Source organism: Condylura cristata, unplaced genomic scaffold (genome assembly GCF_000260355.1).
Source record: "Condylura cristata isolate star-nosed mole 26May11 unplaced genomic scaffold, ConCri1.0 scaffold00022, whole genome shotgun sequence".
NCBI classification, from domain to species: Eukaryota; Metazoa; Chordata; class Mammalia; order Eulipotyphla; family Talpidae; genus Condylura; species Condylura cristata.
This window is the reverse complement of record NW_004567123.1, coordinates 17,294,746-17,317,170: the sequence shown is the minus strand read 5'-3', so window position 1 is coordinate 17,317,170 and position 22,425 is coordinate 17,294,746. Positions and strand designations below refer to the sequence as shown.

The window sequence follows — 22,425 nt, the reverse complement described above, 5'->3', positions numbered from 1 at the left end:
AAAAAAAAAAAAAAAAAAAAAAACCAAGGGGATTTCTCTCCACTTGGGAAATTAGTTTCCATTTTTTGTATGAAATCTTTGGGGAAGATAAAAGGAACACCGCCACACAAAAAGTTGGGGAGAATGCCTGCTCCATACCATATGTTCTTGACCAAATTTAATGGCATAGCCTATTGAGTAATATAATTAGTGTTAATATATAATTCAACTCAGAATGCAATGAAGCCATATATTCCATTCAGTCATCAACAATGGATATTTATTGGACATGATAGTAAGTCAAACTGAAGTATGAAAGGAAACATGACAGAATTCTGAGTGAATATTCCATTCTTCTCACTGAAGAGATGAGATGAATATATAGCACACATTTTCATTTGACATTTAAAACATCCTCCATGTATCTTAGCTAATTTCACATGAATATGAACAATGATGGCAAAATTATAGGTGAATATTATAAGTACAGTAAAATTAGCATTGTGATTAAAGAAAAAAATTAATTTACCAAAGAAAATTAAGTCTGATCTTCATATCCAATAGGTTAAATTTTTGTGTGCTATTTTCAAGCAATTGCTTTTTCAAAAAGGGAAAGGGAGTTAAGTCCTTCAGAATGAATGACACTCAGTTCTGCAGTAAACCAAAATATTGTCAATATTAGGACTTGGAAGTCCTTGACCGATCCTTCCTTTCATCATCCCTATTCAGGCTAGTCAATTTCCCCCCCAGAATCTCCCATTTGCCATTTTCTTTTCTTTCTACTGTCCTCATGCCTTGCCTGGATTTGCTCTTTCATTCATCATTTACCGAGTGCCTATAATCTGCAATGCTCAGGGATAAGCACATTGTTGCTCTTAAGGAGCTCACATGATACTCAATGGAGCTGTTTAAATGCCCATCTTGCTCACCAGGCTGCAAAATTTAGCAAAGGCCTTGTATTCCCAGAACCTAGCAGCATCTGGCATACTCTATAAATGTTTGTTGTATGACTCTATATTACTTTAGTGAGCTCTTTTTAAATCTATAAATATTTTAGTATATATCTTCACAACAGACTCTTTCAGTTCCTTTTTAAATACAAAAGCAATATGTGCACAATGCAAAAATGTGGAAAGGTATAGACAAAAAAGTAATTCTCCTACTCCTTCAATCCTACTTCAGAAGTGACTACTATTCATTCCAATTTGGAATATATCTTTCCAGAACTTTCTTAAGCTGGCATCAAACACACACACATACACTATGTTAAGAAAAAGTTCTTTGACTTTTTCTGACTTTAGTTTCTCAACCTTCTAATCTAATGGTCCTCAAAGTTTCGTCTCTGGATTAGAAGCATTCGCATCATCTGAGGACTTGTTAAGAACTATACATTCTTGATACCTACTCCAGATCTAGTGAATCAGAAACTGTGGCGGTGAGGGCCCCTATAATCTGCGCCTTAATAAACTCTCCAAGTAATTCTGATGTATATTAAAGGCTGAGAGCTACTGCTCCAAGTTCTGCCACTCTCATCCAGCCCAGTTTTTTTTAAACTGTTCTTAAATACATCAGACATTGTCACCTTGCTTAAGTTTTACCACCCTGCTGCAAATTGCTTTCCTCGTCCTCTTGATTAAATGTGACCCTACCAATGTGTCAAAGTCCAGAAAGTCTAACCCCTCTCTCAAATGTTCACTAACACAGTGAATACTGATCCCTCTTGCCTTGCCCTCAATTCCTGAGACATGTCTAAACTCTCTACCACACAGTTTAACAATTAGGCACACTTCAATGTCTTCAATGTTAAAGAGTATTCTTTACTATTCCTCAACAGAGCACAGGCTCCTTGAAGACATGAATCATAACTATCTCTTCCTCAACCAGGTTCTAAGCACACAAGTGAAATTTTAATAGAGTTGCTGGTTAATGCCCTTAAAAGTTGAATTCACCCAGAAATACTGAAAGCTTTAATGAATAAAATCTGGAATTTCAAGTTGTTTATGACCTTGGACAAGGTTTGCAAAAGGGGAAAGTGTGGAGTCAGTGACTGCATGCTTCCTTTCAACGTGAACAGTATAAGAAGATACAAAAGGCCCCATGCTATAATATCTTATGCCATTATACTCTCAATACTGTTTTGTTTAAAAGGTTATTATGACAATTTTTAGAGTTGACTTCAGTTACAGTTAGATATGGTCTTCCCCAGTTAGCAAGTAAATTCTTTTAATAAGAACCATGTTTTATTCAACTGTAAATCTTCTACCATTCCCAGCACCAAGCCTTCAATTTAATAAAAGCTCAAAATATTTGCAGGAAATTATTTGGAAAAACTCTCTTAAAAGTTTTATTTAAGGCCCTCCCTGGTGGCGCAGCGGGTTAAAGCACTGCACTGAGAAGCTAAAGCCACTTCCACATGAGTTCGATTCCCGCCTGCCCCGGAGGTGACCACATGGCGCGGCAGACCTCTCCTGACCCGCCCGCTGCTCCCCTCAGCAGTGTACTTTGTCGATCTGCCTGTTCTGCTCCCCACTCTGTCTCTGGTGAAGCCTCTCACCGCCCCTGAGCCTCTGGCCTGTATGCATAAATAAATAAATCTTAAAAAAAAAAAAAGTTTCATTTAATACCAGAGACACTTTACAGAGGTGGAGTGGGAGATGGGATAAAAAATGTGGAGGGGGTAGGAAGTGAACTGGACTATGGTGATGGCACAAAGATGATTTGGTGATGGGAAGCCCAGAGGGATTACAACTGAGATGAAAAAAAGGCACAAAATGATGTATAAATAAATTATTATATTATAAAAAAGTTTTATTTATGTAGATCACCTCTATAAAGACCTACTCTCCCAAAGGGTCCTTGTAAACAGTTATTATAAGTATTAGGAAATAATCTGTAAAAACTATGATTATTATGACATCAGGGGAGTCAGTCACATTATGGCAAAAGAATATAACATGAATCTCATATGCATTTAGGGACACCTAAAAGACTGTAAGTCCCAGGCTCTCGTACTGCAACAAAGCAAATAAAAACTGCCCTGTACACTTAAGTAGCATATACCAACTCCATTGTTAGGAATAAACAGATTTCTTGATGCAGGACCTTTATCTGCAAATTTTCAGAAACAACAGGGTAGACCAAAGCCCTCTGAACAGCAGGTGATCCAAAAATTGAATCTAAAAGGAGGGACAGCAAAGAGAAATTGAAGCGCAAGGAGGGTGGGGAGAGAGGACATAAGGACAGTATAAAGATACCACTCCTTGCAGGAGTTGAAAAGGAGCAGTGGAAATTCACTGACTCTTTACCAAGGGCCTACTACAAACCAATCCCTGAGGCTGCAAAAATGACTGCACCTCAGAACGCTCAGAACGCTAATAATCACAAGGCTAAGAGTGAAGACTATCCTATTCTAAGTGTGTGTATATATGTAGATGCAGGTGGGGGGAGAGAGAATGAGAATGTGTATGTGTGATTCTAATTAGGAAAATCAAGCAAGGAAGACTTCATAGAGAATGTGGTGGTGAGTTATGGAGCTTTGAAGTGTGTAGGAGGATTTGCTAAGGGAGAAAATAAGACAGTTTGAGCTAGTTATTTTAAGAAAGAAACAGTCACATATTTTTATAGCTGTTCCTCTGGGTCTTTAAATCATGGAAGTTTATTACATTCAGCTCCACTTTGACAATGCACTCTTCCTTTTTTGTTCTAGTTTAAATACTGAGATGATCAAGCTCAGCATTGAAAACAATCAGAAAGCGCCAGAATAAGGTGAGTGTCGGCCAAATCTGCTCTGTCACCTCCAAATCCAACCAGCCCAGCTAGCTTGGTCCTGCTCTCCTGGCAGCCAGGAAAGGAAGACTAATTATATCTTTCTGGAGGCCAGGCTAGGCTGCAAATCTGGATGCAGACAGCTAAGGCTTACCCCTGTTCTGCCAGTATACCACCAGGAGAGCTTCCCTGCCTTTTGAGCCATGAGATTCCTAGTCTACCTGTGACAGGGAGGCCAGCGCTGCAGAAAAAAAAAGCTGCATGAAAAGGAAGGGGGGAGGGGTCATACTGAATTGGTTAGCATTGAAGTATTAAGTGAGATAATCTTAATAAAATGTTTAGTAAGATCCCTGTCACACAGCATGCAATGGATAAATGTTAGCTCTTATTAATAACACTATCACTATTATTATCAACACTGTAACATCTCAATTGTAGGACAAAAAAATACAGTGTTTGCAACCTACTTTTATGACGTTCATAAAGAACTTGTCCAGAGATGACAAGTTTATTTCAAATTGTTTAAATGTTGGTGTCAATATCTCATTTCAACTGCGCTGGCCAGAAAGCCAGAGCCCCTGAGTTCAAGAGTTACCTCCTACCCCCATCAGCTGCTTGACCTTGGGCAGGCCACTTCACCGCTCTGTGCCTCAGTTTCCTCATTTATAAAGTGGGGACTAGGAAACCCCTCTGTCGCAGGGTGGCCTTGGTGTCCCGCCAGAGGATGCCATTTGCTGCGCCGAGGACAAACGAGAGCAAGGTGAGCTCAGGGCCCATCTCCCAAGCGCCCCCGGCACTGGCTCGGGTCGGGTCCGGTATATGAATGCCCCGAGGCCGACTGAGCTCCAGTCCTACAGAGCAGGACTGGCGCCGAAATGGGGGTCGTGCCTGCGGTGGGTCCCTATAACCGAGGCTGTCGGACGCCCGGAGGCTCGGCCCCTGCAGTCCTTAGGCTGCAGCCGACAGGTTCGCCGAGGGGCACCACGGCCCGGGCGCTGGGGGCAGCCAACAGAGGCCGGGTTGACCCGGGTCCCCAGGGCGGAGGGCGGCCAGGGGACCCGAAGAAGGCAGGCAACGCGGGCCCCCAGCCGCCGAGCAGCACAGATGCGGCGGGGAAGGAGAAGACGTGGGGAGTGACGCCCCCACAGGCAGCACCAGGCGCCCCCCACGGGCAGGGCTGAGGCGCTCACTCACCTGAGGCGCGGGTATCCGCCGTCAGTGCAGCACGGGCAGCGGCGGCAGCGGCGGCAGCGAGGGGCGGGGGGTTGGGGGAGGTGGAGAGGCTCTGGGCTGCGCAGGCGCGCTGAGGAGCCCGAGCCGCGCAAGCGCTCCGCGCACGCCAGCCTCGGGAACTACCGTGATGACGTGCCGGCCTGGAGGGGCCGGTGGCGCCACCTTGCAGGTAGTTTTCCTTGCAGCAGGGTCTGCTCGGAGAACGTTAAACAGGAGCTGCCGGGGCGGGAAGGTGGAGGGGAGGGCAAATGCGTTGGGTGGCTGGCCTCCTCCCCCTTACTGAAACCCCTAAAAGCCCGCGCCTGGCACGCGTCCTCCTGCTTATGCTCTGACAGGTACCCAAGGTCATATGGCGTCTAGCAACTTGCTTAGAATTTTTTGATGAATAAACAAAAATTTAAGAACTAGGATCCAAGACTCAGGGTTTCTTGAGCATGCCATGAGAAATGCTATTTTTGAGAATCACACATTAATTTAAGCTTCATGACTGAATAGTTCAACACCAAAATGAATGTAAAATACTGTTTATTAAGTATTTTTCTGTGCTTTATTTTGTTTAGCCATTGAGGACACAGATGAAGCCACATTCCTCACCCTTGGGTTTGAATAAATCCTTTTTAAAGTTTTTTTTTTTAATTTATGCATACAGGAACCAGGGTACAGGCCAGAGACAGGGGGAAAAGGGTGGTGAGAGGACCCACCAGAGATTACTGAAAAACACTGCTGAAGGGAGCAGAGGGCCAGACAGGAGAGGTCTGTTGTGCCATGTGGGCCAGCTCCCTGGCAACTCAAGGTAGTGAATGCTGATAGCTTGAAGTGCTGACTTTAACCACTGTGCCACAAGGAAAATCCTGAATAAATTCTTATAAACAAAAAATGCAATACATATAATAAGTAAAATAGGGAAGTTACAATCACTTTTGGATAGGTGAGGATAGGATTCATTCCCAATTCTGTAGTCTCAGCTCTAAAAAGATTAATAGCTCTGCTCTGCTTCTTAAAAACCCCAACTTCCTGTGGGGTTGTCCAAAGTTTCTCATCTTGTCCTACTCTAGATAATATCCATCCTTGAGCCTTTAATAATTAATTACGTTCCAAGGTTCACACTTTCCCACCCAATTTCCCACTTGTCATTACTAGCTTATTTCATTAACTGCTTTTATTCATCCAGTTCAAGCTTTCATACCCTTCATACTAACACTGTTCCAAATTTATAATCTAACTTTTACAATATCCTGTGATAGTAGTCTATCACTCTTCCATTCTCATCTCATTCATTGTCCAGTTAGGCGTTTAACACATAATCCAAGCACACTATGTTCTACAGATTATAACTCCAACAGCCCAACTTATTCAACCACTGCCAACACCCAGTACAGGCCAATGTTTCTTACCTGGACTACTCCAACAGCCAGTTGTCTCTCACATACCTGCTTCCTGTATGTTCTCCACACTAGTGATATTTTAAACTTTTGATGCACTTCCTCCCTTAAAATCTTCTAATGACTTTGGACTATCCTTGTCTCAACTGGTTCTTCTACCAGTACTCCCATAGTACTACACTTTTGCTATGAGACAATGCTTCATTCCTTCCCTCTTCAGGCCTTTGAAAATGCTGTCCCTGGACCTTCGTGGCTCAGTTAGCTGGATGTACACATGCGAAAATGTTCCTTCTGTCTCAGTTTCTTACCCTATTTAACTCTATCTTTCCTGAGTCAACTAAAATATTGCTTCTGTGGGGTTGTCTCTTTTATTTTCTGGTGTCCCACTAGTCTATACGCATCATGCATTTTTGTTCTATGCTTTCTCCCTAGTTCCTAGAACTGTGCCTTGCAGACAGTAGGAGCTCTACAAATAAAGAATGAGTACAGGTTAAAGTAAGGGGATTTGTCCATCTCTAACTGGTGCTTAAGACTTAAGATTATGACTGGATATTTAAATGAAATAGGTTTTCTCCTTTTAGGAAGATCAGAGAACAAGAAATATCAACAATAAATCAGTAGGTATTTTACTGGTAGTGTTGATGTATATTTCCACACCATTGTTCACTTCTACATCAAGGCAAACAATTGTATTTTCTGCTAGGCCTATCCTGTCTTTAAATTGCTCTTATACACTCAAAATATACACAAAGGCAAAAGAAAGTCTTTAATTATGTGAAATTTTATAATGCAGATTATTAACAATGAAAAGGAATACTTAGTCCCTTCTTGCCATGAATCCAGGATTTAGGACATGAACTCAATATTGAAAGCCAAAGCACACTATAGACATCAGGGCATAGAGAACAAGTACTGTTGCCTCCCATTTGTATACTGTGAAGTGTTAGATGTCTTAACATGATGCAAATAATGTTCTAACTCCTTTACCTAAAATCACCTTCAGAGTTACATGAGATAATCAGTCTCAATCCTTTACAACTAAAACCTAACCTGACCCCTAAGATATTTCACAGGCTTTGGTCCTAAATGTCTGAATTGTCTGAAAACCTAAATATCATCCTCACAAAATGAAGATTGCTGACAGTGAAGGATATAAGAATGGACCACTAATTCTGAAGGTCATTCCAAAACAGAAATTTAAATAATACACACATTCTTGGGGGAAAATGCCAGTACTCTTCAATGTATAAACCCCATCATTTTGTGGGGCAGGGGGATTGAAGTGCTCTACAGTCAACTGAGGGCAGCAATCCTCAGCTCATACCACCACAGCTGCCATGTGCTGGCCTCTTCCCAATCCTCTCCTTAAAGGGTGTGTGGCAGAAAAGCTGCGTAAGGTCACTAACAAGATCCAGAGCAATGTGTGGTAGGTGGGTTTCACAGCTGAAGCTTGAGCAACTTTCGAGCTGGTGAAGGGTCTAATTGTTGTGTGCTTCTCTTCCCTGTAAAGGTAAGGAGCCAAAAGACAAACTTCAGTACACTTGAAATAACATTTTTGAAAACACACTAAATGAACAATGTGCCAGAGACTAAAGGACACTACAATGATAAGTAAGAGTCTCTGTCCTCTGTCCTCAAGGAGATAGCATCTGGTGGGAAAGCGAGCCGCAACCATTATCATAAAACAATGTGTTAGATAAGAAAGTGAAGGGATGTGTAACAAATAATTAAGTACTGGAAGTCAGGAAAAGCAATGGAGAAGAAATGCCAATGTTATTTAGTAGATTCTTTAGAAATGAAGAGAAAAAAGCAATGGGTGTTTCTTTAGGCTTTCTTGGATTTACCAAAACACAGTTCATGGGGATTTAATTCTGTTCGCTATGCTTCTATACATCTAAATTTCCCATCAACTCTGAGTACCCACAACAAAATAGTTATTGCACCTGATAGAGGTTTTATCCTCAGAGGCTTTGTGCTTCGAAAGGCAGGCTGCACCCAGTGATTTATATCAGATATAAAACACCCCAAGCCATGGTCCCTTAAAAGACTTACCAAGCTGTACTGACACCTTCTGGAGGCACTGGGTACTTTCGTCCATAAACGCATGCAGCTGCTTCACTGATCCCTGCAGTTCATCCATCTGTTGGAGAAAGAGCTATGGGCTGTAGGGTCTGTGGCTTCTTTGATGCTCCCCAAATATGCCAGTGAAGCTCCTACTGAAGGTTTACTTCTGCTATTCTTTCAACCTGGAATGCTTTGCCAGACATTTTCTGCCAGGAATACGGACCTATAAAACATCTATTAACAGGACTCTGTCCTCTGGCTTTTGGTAGGAATTGGACAAGAAGAAGCCCAAGTACGAGGGAGCTGAATGAGGTTAAGGCACTGTCACTTAGGCTTGCTAGGGTCGACTCAGCTTTGTCTTTCAGCTGAAGGTCATGATTTTCTAAAGGGCCAATTGTGACTTTCTCCCTTCAGGTGCCACAGTGACTATTCTCCCTTCATGCCTAGGGAAGGGAAAGTAAGAGCTCAGTTGCCTTTAAGCCCCAGATTACTTCACTAACCATTATGTTTCCCCAAAATTCACATCTGTATCCATACCCTTATAATTTAACTCCTTAAATTATCCTCTATCTAGTGCCATTGCCTTCCTGTTGATAATTGGATTAATACAGTGCTAATTTCCCAAGTGCCCTCACTTCCTCATTTATTTCAAATCTGTTAAAATGGCACCTTAGGAGGGGCCTTCAAGCCTTCAATTAATACCCTATCTAGCAACCGGCTGCCTTCCCTGCACATTCTCTCCCCTTGGCCCTGATTTATTTGCACTTTTCACCAGCTATTTGTTTTTTATTGTGTCTCCATGGTTCCCCAAGATTGGGCTGAATATACTTGTTTCATCTTATTACATATATTCTCCAGGTCTTTGAATGTCCAAGGATGATACACAAAGTAGCAAAGCTAGATAATTCAACCAATTAAACATGAGCCAACTCACCATCAACTCCATACAATCAAAGATTTTGTTCTGGCTCTGTAATATTTCCTGGTAGTCAGGTTTGGTGTTAAGGATTTCACTCTGGGAAGACCCAAGATATGCTGTAGGTTCCACTTCAACTTCAGTATCTATGTTTTCAGTTGAACCTCTAAAAAAAAAAAATTTTTTTTCAAGGAATTTTATAATCATTTTCTGGGAAAGATATGAAAAAATACCTAAAGGTGAAAAACGTCCTATAATGCTTTACTAACCTGAATCAATATTCTTCCATACTACTTTAGATATAGGCTCTCTTAATCAAAGGTCCTGCCTGCTGGGTGCCGAGGCTGCTAAGTATTTTCCATTTAACATCATTAAACACTCACAATAACCAAAGGAGGAAAGTGCAAATAGTATCCCCAATTTCAAATGAGGAACTACAGGCTTACATTAAGTGATTTGTCCAATGTCACAGAAGTAAGGAATAGTTAGGATCTGAGTAGAACAGCCTACTTCCAGCAGTATTCCAATTAAATCAATTATATCCCATGAAACATTGTATTCTGAAACTGTCACCTTACACATTATCTAGCTTCTTAAATATAGTATGTAAAGGGTGAATAACTGATAATCACCAATACTTGAATTAGTGACTCTTTCAGAAAGTGTTCTTCAAAATGCCTCTCTACCAAGAGGTCACTTTTGTAATTAAGGCTTTAGCTAACATCCTATAGTTGAGTTTCTAGCTAAGTCTGTTTGCATGGGCCTTCCATGGTGAAACAATGGATTAAAGTGCAGCATTATGAAACTGTCCGCAGCCACTGCAGCATGAGTTCAATTCCTGGCTAGGGAAGTAACCGGCATGGCGTGGCAGACCTCTCCTGTCTGGCCCACTGCTCCCCTCAGCAGTGTATTTCAATTTACTTGTGCTGCTCCCAACTGTCTCTGGTGAACCCTCTCACCACCACCCTTCACCCAACCTTTGGCCTATACCCCAGTTCTTGTATGCATAAATAAATAAAATCTTCAAAATAAAAAAAAAAGTCTGTGGCCCTCCATGATGGTACAAAGGGTTAAGACGCAGCACTGAAAGCAAGCAGCAGTCACTTCAGTACGAGTTCGATCCCAGCCCCAGAGGTGATCCACATGGTACAGCAGAACTCTCCTGTGTCCCTGGCTGCTCCCCTCAGTATACTTCATTGGTCTGCCTATTCTGCTCCCCATTCTGTCTATTGTGAAGCCTTTCACCGCCCCTGCACCTCTGGCTTGTACCCCAGTTCTGTATGCATAAATAAATGTATCTTTTAAAAAAAAGTCTGAAAAAAAATTTTTAATTCTGTACAGTATTTTTTTTAAAAAGTCTGTTTGTGGAAGGGATAAAAGCTTAAACCATTGGTTTAAACAGTCAATTAGAGCCCTCCATGGTGGCACCACAGGTTAAAGCATAGCACTATGAAGCTATCCACAACCACTGCAGCACTAGTTCTATCCCTGGCCAGGGAGGTGACCCACATGGCACGGCGGACCTCTCCTAACCCTCCTGCTGCTCCCCTCAGCAGTGTATTTCAGTCAAAATCTGCCTGATCTGTTCTCTGCTTCCCACTGTGTCTCTGGTGAATCATCTCACCTCCCCCACCTCTGGCCTGTATCTCAGTCCTTGTGTGCATGAATAAATCAATCTTTTAAAAAAAAGACAGTCAACTAAATGAATACCTGGCATTTCCCCACTTTCTTATGCCTTCAAAACCAAAGATCCTCTCTCATATACTCATCCATCACCCCTTTTCATGTATTTCCATCTCCATGAAGGCCCCAATCAGTTTCCTTCTACACCTGTATGTAGCTCAAAGGTCACTGGCTCACTGAAATCCCTTGACTACTGCTCTTGACCCAGCCCCTGGTACTTGGCAGAGATGTGCCTGTTACCCCAAGATGCAGACATTAGTCAAAGACAGCACAGAGGCAATTCTGTTTTGAAAATGTCATACCAACTTTTCCTTACCTTTCCCTTCACCCTCCAGTTAGTCAGAGTGCTAAATAAACACTTTACAGAGCTTCTGATTAGTTGACCCATGATAAAAGATTATCATTCAATTTGTGCTAACAGAACAAAAATCAATTAAAATCAAACACCACAGGTAAAAAGATAGCTAACTATTTAGAGTTCTAACCTGGGCATTATCTCTTGAGCCTCTGTCTGGTAGTGCTGCAGGAGCTGATCCCAACTCTGACGTTCTAAAGAAAATCTATAAATTCAGAAAAACAAAATTCAGTTGAATTTTAATCATTTCATTTTGAATCACTCAAGGCAACAGTAAGTGCATTAGGTATAAATTCTGGTTCTCAAATGTGAATGAAAAGGTCATTCAAGGGTTAAGTATAACTGATTCAGAGGATAATTTAATCAAATGAAGCATGAGTTCTTAAATCAAATTAGCATCCTTTTTACTTAGTCTCCATTCTATGAAACTGGCCTTCAGCATAGCACAAAGATCCCTATTTGCAGCTAGTTTCTAACTTCTAGTGTTGATACACTAGTACTGACACTCTGAACCAGATGTTTACTATACATTTTCTGAGTCTTTGTTAACCCCAAGTAAATTTACATTTTCCAACAAAGCTTTGCTCATTTTCACTTACTTTCTTATATATTCCTTCATCTCAGCCACAGATGTTTCCATAGACAAGTCTGATTCTGTTCTAGTATACAGAAAGGAATGAAATTATCACAAATCTTTTAAGAAGTACTTATTAACATGATACCTTATGTAACTTCAATGGCATTAAATTACATTCAAAATTTATTTTCCAACAAAGTATTTTTTTTTGGACTCTTACTTTTGCACTAGTTAGTCACTATTTAAATGGTATTTTCCTCTTCCATTTCTCAATTCCAATTCAAACAAGTTCACATTTTCTTACAACCTGGCTTTAATTTTCTCCCTTTGCTTAAAAGCACTGTGACTATCCATTGCCTTAGAAAGAAAAGTCAAAATTCCTTAACCTGAAACTTCCAGCTTGTTCTGGTTCCAGCCAGTTCACCAACTTTGATTCCTGCTACCCTTTATCTATTGTCTCATTAATCTCACTCAGATTTACCTCAAATACCTGGGTTTTCAATCTCTAAACTTTTGTTGACATCATTTTCTAGTTTCTTCCCCTCCCATAAACCAAAACCTTAACTTTTTTAAAAATTTTTATTTTTTTAATATAATAGTTTATTTTTACATCATTTTGTACTTTTTTTCCACCTCAGTTGTAATCCCCGTGGGCTTCCCATCACCAAATCACCTGTGTGCCATCACCATAGTCCAGTGTACTTCCCTCCCCCCCCCAGTTTTTGATCCCATTCCCCAGTTCACCCCCAAAAGCTGTCCCTGGTATATAGTTGTTCACTATTATTATTATTTTCTCTCCTGGTCCTTTATACTCCTGCTGTGAGTGAAACCATACAGTATTTTTCCTTTTCTTTCTGGCTTATTTCGCTAAACATGATCTTTCCCAGCTCCATCCATGTTGCTGCAAAAGGCATGGTTTTTTGGGGTTGCTGAGTAATACTCCATTGTGTATATGTACCACATCTTTTTAATCCAGTTATCTACTTTTGGGCATTTCAGTTGTTTCCATGTCTTTCGAATTGTAAGTAAAGCGGCAATAAACATGGGGTGCAGGTGTCTTTTTGAATCAGTGTTTTTGTGTCCTTTGGGTAGATAGATACCTAGGAGTGAGATTCCTTGGTCATATGGAAGCTCCATGTTTAGCAGTTTGAGAAACCTCCAAACAGTTTTCCATAGTGGTTGTACTAGTTTGCATTCCCACCAGCAGTGCAGGAGAGTTCCTTTTTCTCCACATCCTGGCCAACATTTGTTGTTGCTAGTTGTTTTTAGATGTGCCATTCTCATTGGGGTGAAGTGGTTATCTCATTGTGAAAACCTTAACATTTTTTAAGGCCTAACAATACTTTTTCATATAATCTTTCATCTTATCTCTCCACTTAAACTGAAGCTGTCTGTAAATAGGAATTATGTTTTACTTCTCACTGGCTCATCTCAGTTGGGGGATTAATTCTAACAGAAAAGAAACAGGCACTGAAATGCCAGAATTTCACAGATGTACTTGGTACTCAAATTGGCAAAGACAAATGGGTTATGTCAACCTTTTATTTTTCTGCCAAGGCCCGTGATACATGACCTCTTCCTCTGGCTAAGATGCAGCGAGCTGCCTAGGACATGAACACACTAGTTTAAAAGATGTCATGTTGAACTAAAATATTTCCCATTTCCTGAACAGCAATGTTAATTCTAAGGCTAGAAGGTAAAGTAGACCCTTGTGAAATCCAAATTCAGAAGTTTATGTTGTTAGCCCAAGTGATATTATATAGGTAGATGACTAGGCTCCACTCCACAGAGGAACTACCAGTTTAGTTTTTTTTTTTTTTTGGGGTGTGGGGGTTGGATTTTAAATTTTCTGCTAATATTCTTACATGCCAACAGCTATAGAACATTAACTTATTTCTTTGGCCAGCAAGGATACAAAGAATGCTTTTCTTCTCACACTTTCTATGGCTGATTCTGTCTTACCATGCAGATCTCAGTCAAAAGGTCATTAGAGGCCTTCTCTGAACTCCTTGGCTAAAGTTGCCCATTCCCTCAAGTCACAACATATTCACTGGCTTCTTAAGATTGTCATTGTCTGAAATCATTATTCTCTTTGTATTTGACTGTCTCCTGTATTATAATATGTAAGAAAGTTAAGTTTGACTTAATCACTGTTAACTCCAGTATTTAAAAGAATTTGATACACAGAATGAATGAATGAACAACCATGTAATTATAATAAAAAAATTAATTCATTTATAATTTAGAATAGAAAAAGAATTGTCCTTACCCTTTTGAATTTTCAAAACATTTTTGCAGAGTTCCATCACTTTCCAGTCTGTCTGCAAAATGTTTCAATTCTTCAGAAAGGGAAGATGCTGAAGAAAAAATTATTTATTATAAAATAAAAAGAATATAAATGTTCATACCAGGATGTTAACAAAGACCCAGTTCAGGGTCTCCTCTTACATTCTGGTCCTTTCAACCATTAAATAAAGTGGTATAAATATGCTGAAAGATTTCATCCTTTTTTTCTTTTTTTTGGTATGTATAGATAAAATGGAAGGCAATTCCTTTATAGCAATTTTTTAGTGATAGTTTTTTATACGTCATTGGTGAAAAAAGTAGTTTAAAAGATGCATCTGCACTGACATTTTATTGTTTTCAAGAGACCTAAACTGCTGCCACTGGAAGGAAAAACTATAGTCAGGCACACAGGTGCGAGAATAATGAGAAATGCTGGAGGCAAATAAAGAAGAGTGGGTCTATAAGGTCTCTGCTTTGACTTGGAAGAGTCCACAGTTAGCAGGAAGAGAATACAGAGGGGAAAGGAAAAGTCAAATTACTGCCAAGATAACCCTGGCAATACCTACTATAATTACTGTGAAAGTCCAATACTGAGATAAACATTTTAACCAACAAGCAAGTCTGATGTCAGGTATTTTCTAGGTCTTTTAAGTGAATAGCATTAGGTATTTCTGACCATGGATGATTATTTACTTATATGGTAAGGAGAATAATTTCCTCTTAGAAAACTGAAAATTCTTAGGAAAGAAAATCTGTTAACATATTATACAGATGAACAGTTAATTTCCTTAACATAGAATTCTTACAAATCAATATAAGAGGGCAAATATCCCAATTTTTAAAAATGAACAAAAGGATACAGAAAATAAAGACTACACAAAAGATGAAAAACACTTCATTTGAAAGAAAAAGTAACAGTTAAGCCACTTATAACCTATTAAACAGTAAAAAACCTGAAAGTTCAATAAAACTGTTTGGTAAAAAGGTACTGTCATATTTTGCTAGTGAAAGAGTAATTGATACAATCTTTGTGAAAAGCAATCTGATAATTCTTATAATTTCTTTAATTAAAATTCTAGAAATTTACTTTATTTTTACTTGCATATATGCCAAAAATATTGTGTAAAAACGGGTTCAGGGGCCCTCCCTGGTGGCGCAGCGGATTAAAGCACTGCACTGTGAATCTAAAGCCACTTCCGCATGAGTTCGATTCCCGCCTGCCCCAGAGGTGACCACATGGTGTGGCAGACCTCTCCTGACCCGCCCGCTGCTCCCTCAGCAGTGTACTTTGTCGATCTGCCTGTTCTGCTCCCCACTCTGTCTCTGGTGAAGCCTCTCGCCACCCCTGAGCCTCTCTGGCCTGTACCCCAGTTCTATATGAATAAATAAATAAATCTTCAAAAAAAAAAAATGTTTTCATTGCCCATTTCATTTTGACAGCAAGCGATTAGAAAACAGCCCTAAAATATATCACTACTAAGAACTGCTTAAATCAAATATGTACATTTATAAAAGAGAATAGCATGTGGCTGTTAAAATGTCAAGACATATGGGTTAAATGGAAAAATCTGCAAGATTAAGTTAAAAAAATAAAAATACAAGGTATAGGACAGTGAAGAGTATTTTGCATTTGATGTATAAATGTCTGGAAATGCAATAAATCTCTCTGGAAGAACTCATGAGAAGCTGGTGGCTGTGAGTGCCTGTGAGGAGAGGAACTGAGAGTGGGTCTGGGAGTTTCTGAACTTCATAAGCATACATTCTAATTTTTTTTAATGTAATTTATTTGTTTATATATACTTTACATCATTGTACTTTTTTTTTTGGTAAGTTTATTTTTACATCATTTGTGCCTTTTTTCATCTCAGTTGTAATCCCCATGGATACATTCTAATGTTTTTGTTTTTTTTTTAAAGATTTATTTATTTATGCATACAGAACTGGGGTACAGACCAGAGATGCGGCGGTGAGAGAATTCACCAGGGACAGAGCGGGGAGCAGAACAGGCAGATCGATGAAATACACTGCTGAGGGGAGCAGCAGGCGGATCAGGAGAGGTCTGCCGTGCCATGTGGTCACCTCCGGGGTAGGCAGGGATTGAACTCATGCGGAAGTGGCTTTAGCTTCTTAGTGCTGTGCTTTAACCCGCTGCGCCACCAGGGAGGGCCACATTCTAACAAGAAAAGAAAAGAGGGGAGGGGGCTTTTGTGCTTTGTGAAGCAGCTGATTTTGTGAAGATCCTATAACTGGGGATCCTAAAAGCGAGTCTTCAACTGACTTTAATAGAAAGCACAGTCTAAGATCAAGGTTAGCACTTACCTTTGGCTCTAAAACTTTCAAGATTGAAGCCCTCAGTACCCCTTAGGAAAGGTTCAAGTTTCTGAACAGAGAACTAAAGAAAGAAAAGCATTTTCAGTACACAAACCAAGATTTTCCAGGTTACTCCAGAGTTAATTTAGTTTTATGTTTAATAAAAGTGAAAGTAAATATGACTTAAGTTTTCTACCTAAGCTTTTCATATAAACAAATCAGGAAAAAAACTCTTTGCTCTCACTGTATAATTTGATTTTTTGGTCCAGGACAAAAGTAATTTAATTCACATGAATGACTTATTTATCTAAATTATATAATCAACAGCTAGCCATAAAATACACAATTTTAAAACTATATGACAAGGGTCTACTCACTTAAAAGGTAGTCAGATTGCAAGTCACAGTTTACCTACATTTTGACCTCCACCTACTTTAAAACCACATCATTTGCTGCCAATCAGTAAAAGATATGAGATGGCGGTGATCTCTGATGGCTAGTCAGCAGCAGCTGCATTGACAGAAGTGGTAGCCAACCCAGCCAGAGAGAAGTCAGCTGCTGGGATTAATCCTGGCTTCTAAATTAATCCAAATTAGAGAGATATCGCTCCCAACAAGAGAAACATGATTGAATCCTAACTGACAAACCACACAACAATGATCTCTCCTTGGGGCTGTCAAAATGACTAAGAAAAAGAAAGCATTTTCCAGACCGTAGAATCTCACCTGAAAACTGGAAAGCAGAAGAGAGCCAAGTCGTTTACTTTCTGCTAAGTTGACGGTGATGGATCTGCTGAGCTCTAACATAAAATATCACAATCAAGGAGCTGGATACTATAGAGTTAGCAAAGTAACAAAACTGAAAATTTTTCTTCCTCATGATGCAGACCAACTTAAGGCAATAATTCCCAAGCAGCATTTCTGATTAAAAGGAGAAGTCATTTACAGTCACATTTTTCCAGGATAACCAGAGAATGAAGTCTACCCATTTGTGCATTCTAATTTTTAAAAAGTTACTAATATCTTTCTATATAATACAGTAGAAACTTGTTTAAGATAAAACAAAAGTAGATAAAAAAATTTAACTTTTTGTATGTTATATATTTACCATTCAAAGAAACAATCTGTGGATATTTGAATATTTTTATTACAGGCACTGCAGTGTGTTTTAAATACATTGTCTTATGAGTTCTCTTAAAATCTATGGTGGTGTGGGGTTTAAGTCTCAGCAATATCAAGCTACTGGCAGCTACTGTGGCATGAGTTGGATCCTGGGCCAGGGAGCTGACGCACATAGCACAACAGACCTCTCCTGTCTCGCCTGCTGCTCCCCTCAGCAGGGTGTTTCAGTAGATCTGCCTGTTCCTCTCCCCACTCCTCTCCACCCCCCACCTCTGGCCTGCTGCCCATTACTGTATGCATGCATGAGCTACTTACTATGCATACATGCACTAATTAATTAATTAACTAATTAAGAAAAAAAGCTAAAATTCCATTTTACATATAGGGAAACCAAAACTCAGAGGGAAGAAAACTTGTCCGAGGCCAGAGATTGGTGAAACCAGAATTCAACCCTGAGTCTCACCAAAACCTGTGTTTTTCCCACTTGCTATGTAAAAGGTATTTTAATAAATGCTCTGCACACCTCATTAAACTGGAGGCAAGTATTTTATCAATTCCATTTACAGATGGTGACACTGAGGCACAACAGTAAGTAACTTACCCAAGATTATATAGTAATCAGTCTGAACTGGATGGTTATTGATGCCCCTGAATCCTCTGACTACTCTAAGATATAAATACTACTTTTTCAATTATGTACATTTAGAAACAGCAATTATATATATATCAAAGGAGGGTTTTTTTTGAGACTTATTGAGATACAATTATTTTACCCTCCAGCTTTAGCTGGCATTGTTTTCAAAGTTCTGTTGACTTCAAACTTGATTACTTCTCATTGCAGTTAGTTCAGATAAGCAGGCTATCTTCTGCTTACAAAGGGGGAACCTGGCAAGAATAGCCAAGAATAACCAGAAGATAACCACTCTTAATAAGTCAGTGATTCCTCTATATGTAGAATTTCAGGTCCCTGTGCTCTGGAACAGAGATGAAGAAAAAAACTATAAATTCCATTTTACAGATGGGGAAACTGAAACTCAGAAAGAATACTTGTCTGAGGCCAGAGACTGGTGAAATCAGAATTCTCCAAATCTCATCAAAACCTGGGGTGCCTTTAGGGAACCTGTGATAGTTCTGTGTGGCACACCTAAGGAGTAAAATGCATGAGCACATTGCAGCAGCAAGCTAAATGTTCAAATGACTGTTTTTTTTACCCACATTTCCTTCTAGACATCAGGCCATCTGGAAATACGGTAGTATTTTTTCAAAAATCACAATAGCTTTTGGACTATTTACTACTATATGTCAAGTTCAATATTACATATCAACTCACTTAATCCTATAAAATAGGTATTATTTTATCCCATTTATTGATGAGGACCATAAGACAAAGGAGTTAAGTAACTTGTTCAAGTTCACACAATTAGTTCTTGCTGAAACATATTAGAGCTTCCACATTAAATTTTTTATGTCCAGGTTTGCTGGTACCATTACTAATGTAAATTCACACAAAATACATTCAAGTACACAATGTACAAAAAGCCAGGTTCTCATTTAATTTTTTTTTAAAGATTTATTTATTTGTTCATACAGAACTAGGGTGTAAGCCAGAAGTGCAGGGAGTGGTGAGAGGCTTCACCAGAGACAGAGCGGGGAGCAAAGCAGGCAGATCGATGAAGTACACTGCTGAGAGGAGCAGCGAGCGGGTCAGGAGAGGTCTGCCACGCCATGTGGATCACCTCCTGGGCTGGGAAAGAACTTGCACTGAAACGACTCTGGCTTGCTTGCAGTGCTGCACCACCAGGGAGGGCCCTTCACTTAATTTTTAATGTGCATCTTCCCTCTGAGATATTTTGCTATATGTAAAGTCTGACTCAGGTAGCAACCTATCCACCTCATGTCCCACTTTGAGGCAAAAAGCTACAAAAAGAAATCTGTAATGCCTCTCATCTCTCTCATCTAACAGAGGTGAGTGCTGAACAACTCTAAATTAAAATTTTTGCTGATGTTATAGATTATAATGTGCAGCTTATGATATAAAGAATGAGCAATAAGACTAAACTTGCATTAAAAAAAAATTTTTTTTAAAGACTGAACTTGAGCCCTCCCTGGTGGTGCTACGGGTTAAAGCACAGTACTATGAAGCTATCTGAAGCCACTCCAACACAGTGGTGACCCACATGGCCTGGCAGATCTCTCCTGTCTTGCCTGCTGCTCCCTCAGCAGTGTATTCCCTACTCTGTCTCTTGTAAATCTCACCCTCTGCACCTCTGGCCTGTACCTTAGTTCTTATATGCATAAATAAATAAATCTTAAAAAAACAAATTGAACTTTTACTAGAGTTTGATAGCTGTATGTAAAATCTTAGGATATCCCTCTTAGAGATGAGGAAACAGGCCGAGTGACTTGCTCAGTCACATGACTAAGTTAAGCTAAGTCAAGCAAAGACAGGTCTATCCTATTGTGCTCTTTCCTCCATACCGCATTGCCTTTTATCTGAGCTGGAACTCCAATGTCTTATGTACATAGCACCCCACCTGTGATGCCCTGATGAAAGGGAGGAAGTGACTTCCGTCGGTTCATGTCTTTCATACTTGCTCGCCGCCAGGACTGTCTTCTGTCTTGATGATGGGCAGACTGTTCTTGAGGGGACAAATGAAGGGATGTGGATTGAAGTCCTTCCTGGTGGCTGAGATCACAACTTCTTCCATTTTTAGGGCTAGACTCATGGTGAATTCTTTCCTGTGAAACACCTTGAGTGATCTCCAGGGAAGCAGACGGTTTATTAGTCAAGTCCACAGGTTTGGGATCTGATTCCAACTGATGATCATGTATCTGAGTTGTCACTGGCTCCTCTTCTAGCACTTGTCATAAAAAAGTCAAAATACAGAATCAAACGCACCACAACTAAGTATTTGTGCAAAAAGGCGGAAAGAGAAAACGTAGGCCCCAGATCATGTAAACATTGAAGAAGCATCTGCAAATACGTTAATTTGTGATCCCAAATCCAGGAGCCAGGAAAGCATTTGAGCATAGCTTAGAAACCTGAACCCAAGGCAAGAAATACTGAATTTCACTACAATACTCACCTTCTACAGTCTCTGACCTATTCACTGAAGTCATCCTGGTGGAGAACCCTGATAATGGGAAAATGAGATTATTTCTTCTCCACATTTCAGCTCCAGTCTTGGTGGTGTTCTGCTACCCCAAGATAATAAGTCTTATACTTCCCAGCCTCTCTGAACTGCACATTCCTGCCCCATCAATTCTACCTACACGATAAAACCCAGTCCAATGTCACCTTACCCACCTCCTACAGAGAATATCAGCAATTTTCAACACTTTCTTTTCTGAAGTTATACAGAACGTATCATTAGTAGTAATAATTATATCTCCTTTAACACACACTCCCCCTCCCCAAATTCTATGTTTAACTAGTCCCTAATTCAGTTGATGGCATTATGATCTACATGGTAGTCTTCCAAACCAAAAAAATCACATCATCCTTTAGTTCCTAACTTTCCAGATCCAAAGTTCTGCCTTTTCTATTTACTATAGTCTGTCCTCCATTTTCAGTTACCAGTTTGGTTCAGCTCTCATAATTTCCACCACTTTCCTCCCTCCTTTACCAATAATCCAATAGCCTTTCCAGTTTTCTAAATCCACCACTGCTCTTCTCCAACCCATTCTGATAGGTTTTTCTATTGTATTCAATATCTTTCATAAATTAGTCCCAATCCATTTATTCCTGCTCTCCCCTGCTATTCCCATTCTCTGTACCCCTTGGAAATCTTTGCATACACTGCCTGCAAAATTCATTCACCCTTCCCAACCTAGCCCCATTGTGAGGATGTCACATCATTTCTCTTTGTCAGTTACTTTCTCTATCCCTTGGTCTCTGTGGGCTGGCTGCCTGTTTACTGTCTCTCTAGGCAACTGACAGGAAGAGGGCAGGAACATCACTGAGAGAGTTCTACATCTTTCATGCGTACTCCTCCCAGAAGAAATCAGTAAGCAGGGGATGCTTAGTAGAGAGAAAATGAATACATATGGAGGAACAACGTAGAAAAGGTAACAGAACAAAGGAGATGCAGGTCAAGAATCTAAATTCCCACAGTAATAGCTGTATCAAACTCAGAGCTAGACAACAAAAAGTATCATTTGTTAAGCTCTTATATGTAAAGACCGCTTTATTTGCATTCTTATCCAATTTAATCCTTGTCACAATTCTGTAAGTGCTATCCTTAACTTCATGTTGCAGGTACAGAAGCTGACACTGAAGTGGTCAAAAGCCTGGCGCTGGCTTGTTATGTAGCTAAGCTGGGCGGAGGCCTGCACCCACCCCCCTGTCTTCTAGACCCCAGACAGTGCAAGCAGGCCCTGAGCGAGAAAGGCGGCCTGCCCTTGAGTTTCCGCTCACCCAAGAGGGAGGTTGGCAGTGTCCCCAGATCCCTCTCTCCGCTATCCTGGCAGCAGCTGTCGGTCCGGGATGGGTGGAGCAGTTCTAACGCCGAAATGGCTAGTGCGGGGATGGGCGGGGCTGCGCCCGGGAAGAGGTCTTTGACTTCCTGACCTCTAGCGACTAGTGCCCGGAGCCTCCGTCCCTGAAACACAAGGCCGTAAGTGACGACCCCGGTCACTGGGGTAGCTCTCAAATCTCTGCGTCGTTACTTCCTGGTCCGGGCGGGCGCGCCGCCCACCGTCTCTTCCACCACTTCCTAAACTCCCGCCAACCAAGGGCGCATGCGCAGCCGGCA

General features: G+C 40.4%; 2 protein-coding genes across 8 annotated transcripts in view; both read right to left on the bottom strand.

Annotated features, from left to right (window-relative positions):
* Nucleotides 1–5,018, bottom strand: part of NDRG3 (NDRG family member 3) — a 58,045-nt gene extending 53,027 nt beyond the window's left edge. For all 4 annotated transcript variants that reach the window (XM_012728436.1, XM_004687212.2, XM_012728437.1 and 1 more), the window contains exon 1: nt 4,939–5,018. The gene's annotated coding sequence lies outside the window, so the exon portion shown is untranslated. The remainder of the gene's footprint in view (nt 1–4,938) is intronic.
* A 704-nt stretch (nt 5,019–5,722) lies between these two features.
* Nucleotides 5,723–22,425, bottom strand: DSN1 (DSN1, MIS12 kinetochore complex component). Of its 4 annotated transcripts, none has more exons than XM_012728477.1 (11): nt 22,089–22,425; nt 20,758–20,805; nt 20,206–20,532; nt 17,276–17,349; nt 16,560–16,632; nt 14,224–14,311; nt 11,977–12,036; nt 11,508–11,582; nt 9,358–9,505; nt 8,412–8,499; nt 5,723–7,861 (listed from the first exon to the last, which is right to left on the bottom strand). In XM_012728477.1, the coding sequence occupies exons 2-11, from the start codon at nt 20,789–20,791 to the stop codon at nt 7,797–7,799; spliced, it is 1,032 nt and encodes a 343-aa protein (XP_012583931.1). In that variant the 5' UTR covers nt 20,792–20,805; nt 22,089–22,425; the 3' UTR covers nt 5,723–7,796. The 4 variants fall into 4 exon arrangements, with proteins under 4 accessions (XP_012583931.1, XP_012583932.1, XP_012583933.1 ...); XM_012728478.1 differs by having other exon boundaries at nt 14,224–14,275; nt 22,089–22,423; XM_012728479.1 differs by having other exon boundaries at nt 20,206–20,421; nt 22,089–22,420.

What these genes read in the sequence shown, in the direction of transcription:
- DSN1 (XM_012728477.1), bottom strand. Translation starts at nt 20,791, where the DNA reads ATGACTTCAGTGAATAGGTCAGAGACTGTAGAAG. An exon ending in CTTTCATCAGGGCATCACAG is followed by an intron (nt 17,350 to 20,205) that starts GTGGGGTGCTAT and finishes ATTTTATGTTAG; the next exon opens with AGCTCAGCAGATCCATCACC. An exon ending in TTGATTGTATGGAGTTGATG is followed by an intron (nt 8,500 to 9,357) that starts GTGAGTTGGCTC and finishes TTTCTCCAACAG; the next exon opens with ATGGATGAACTGCAGGGATC.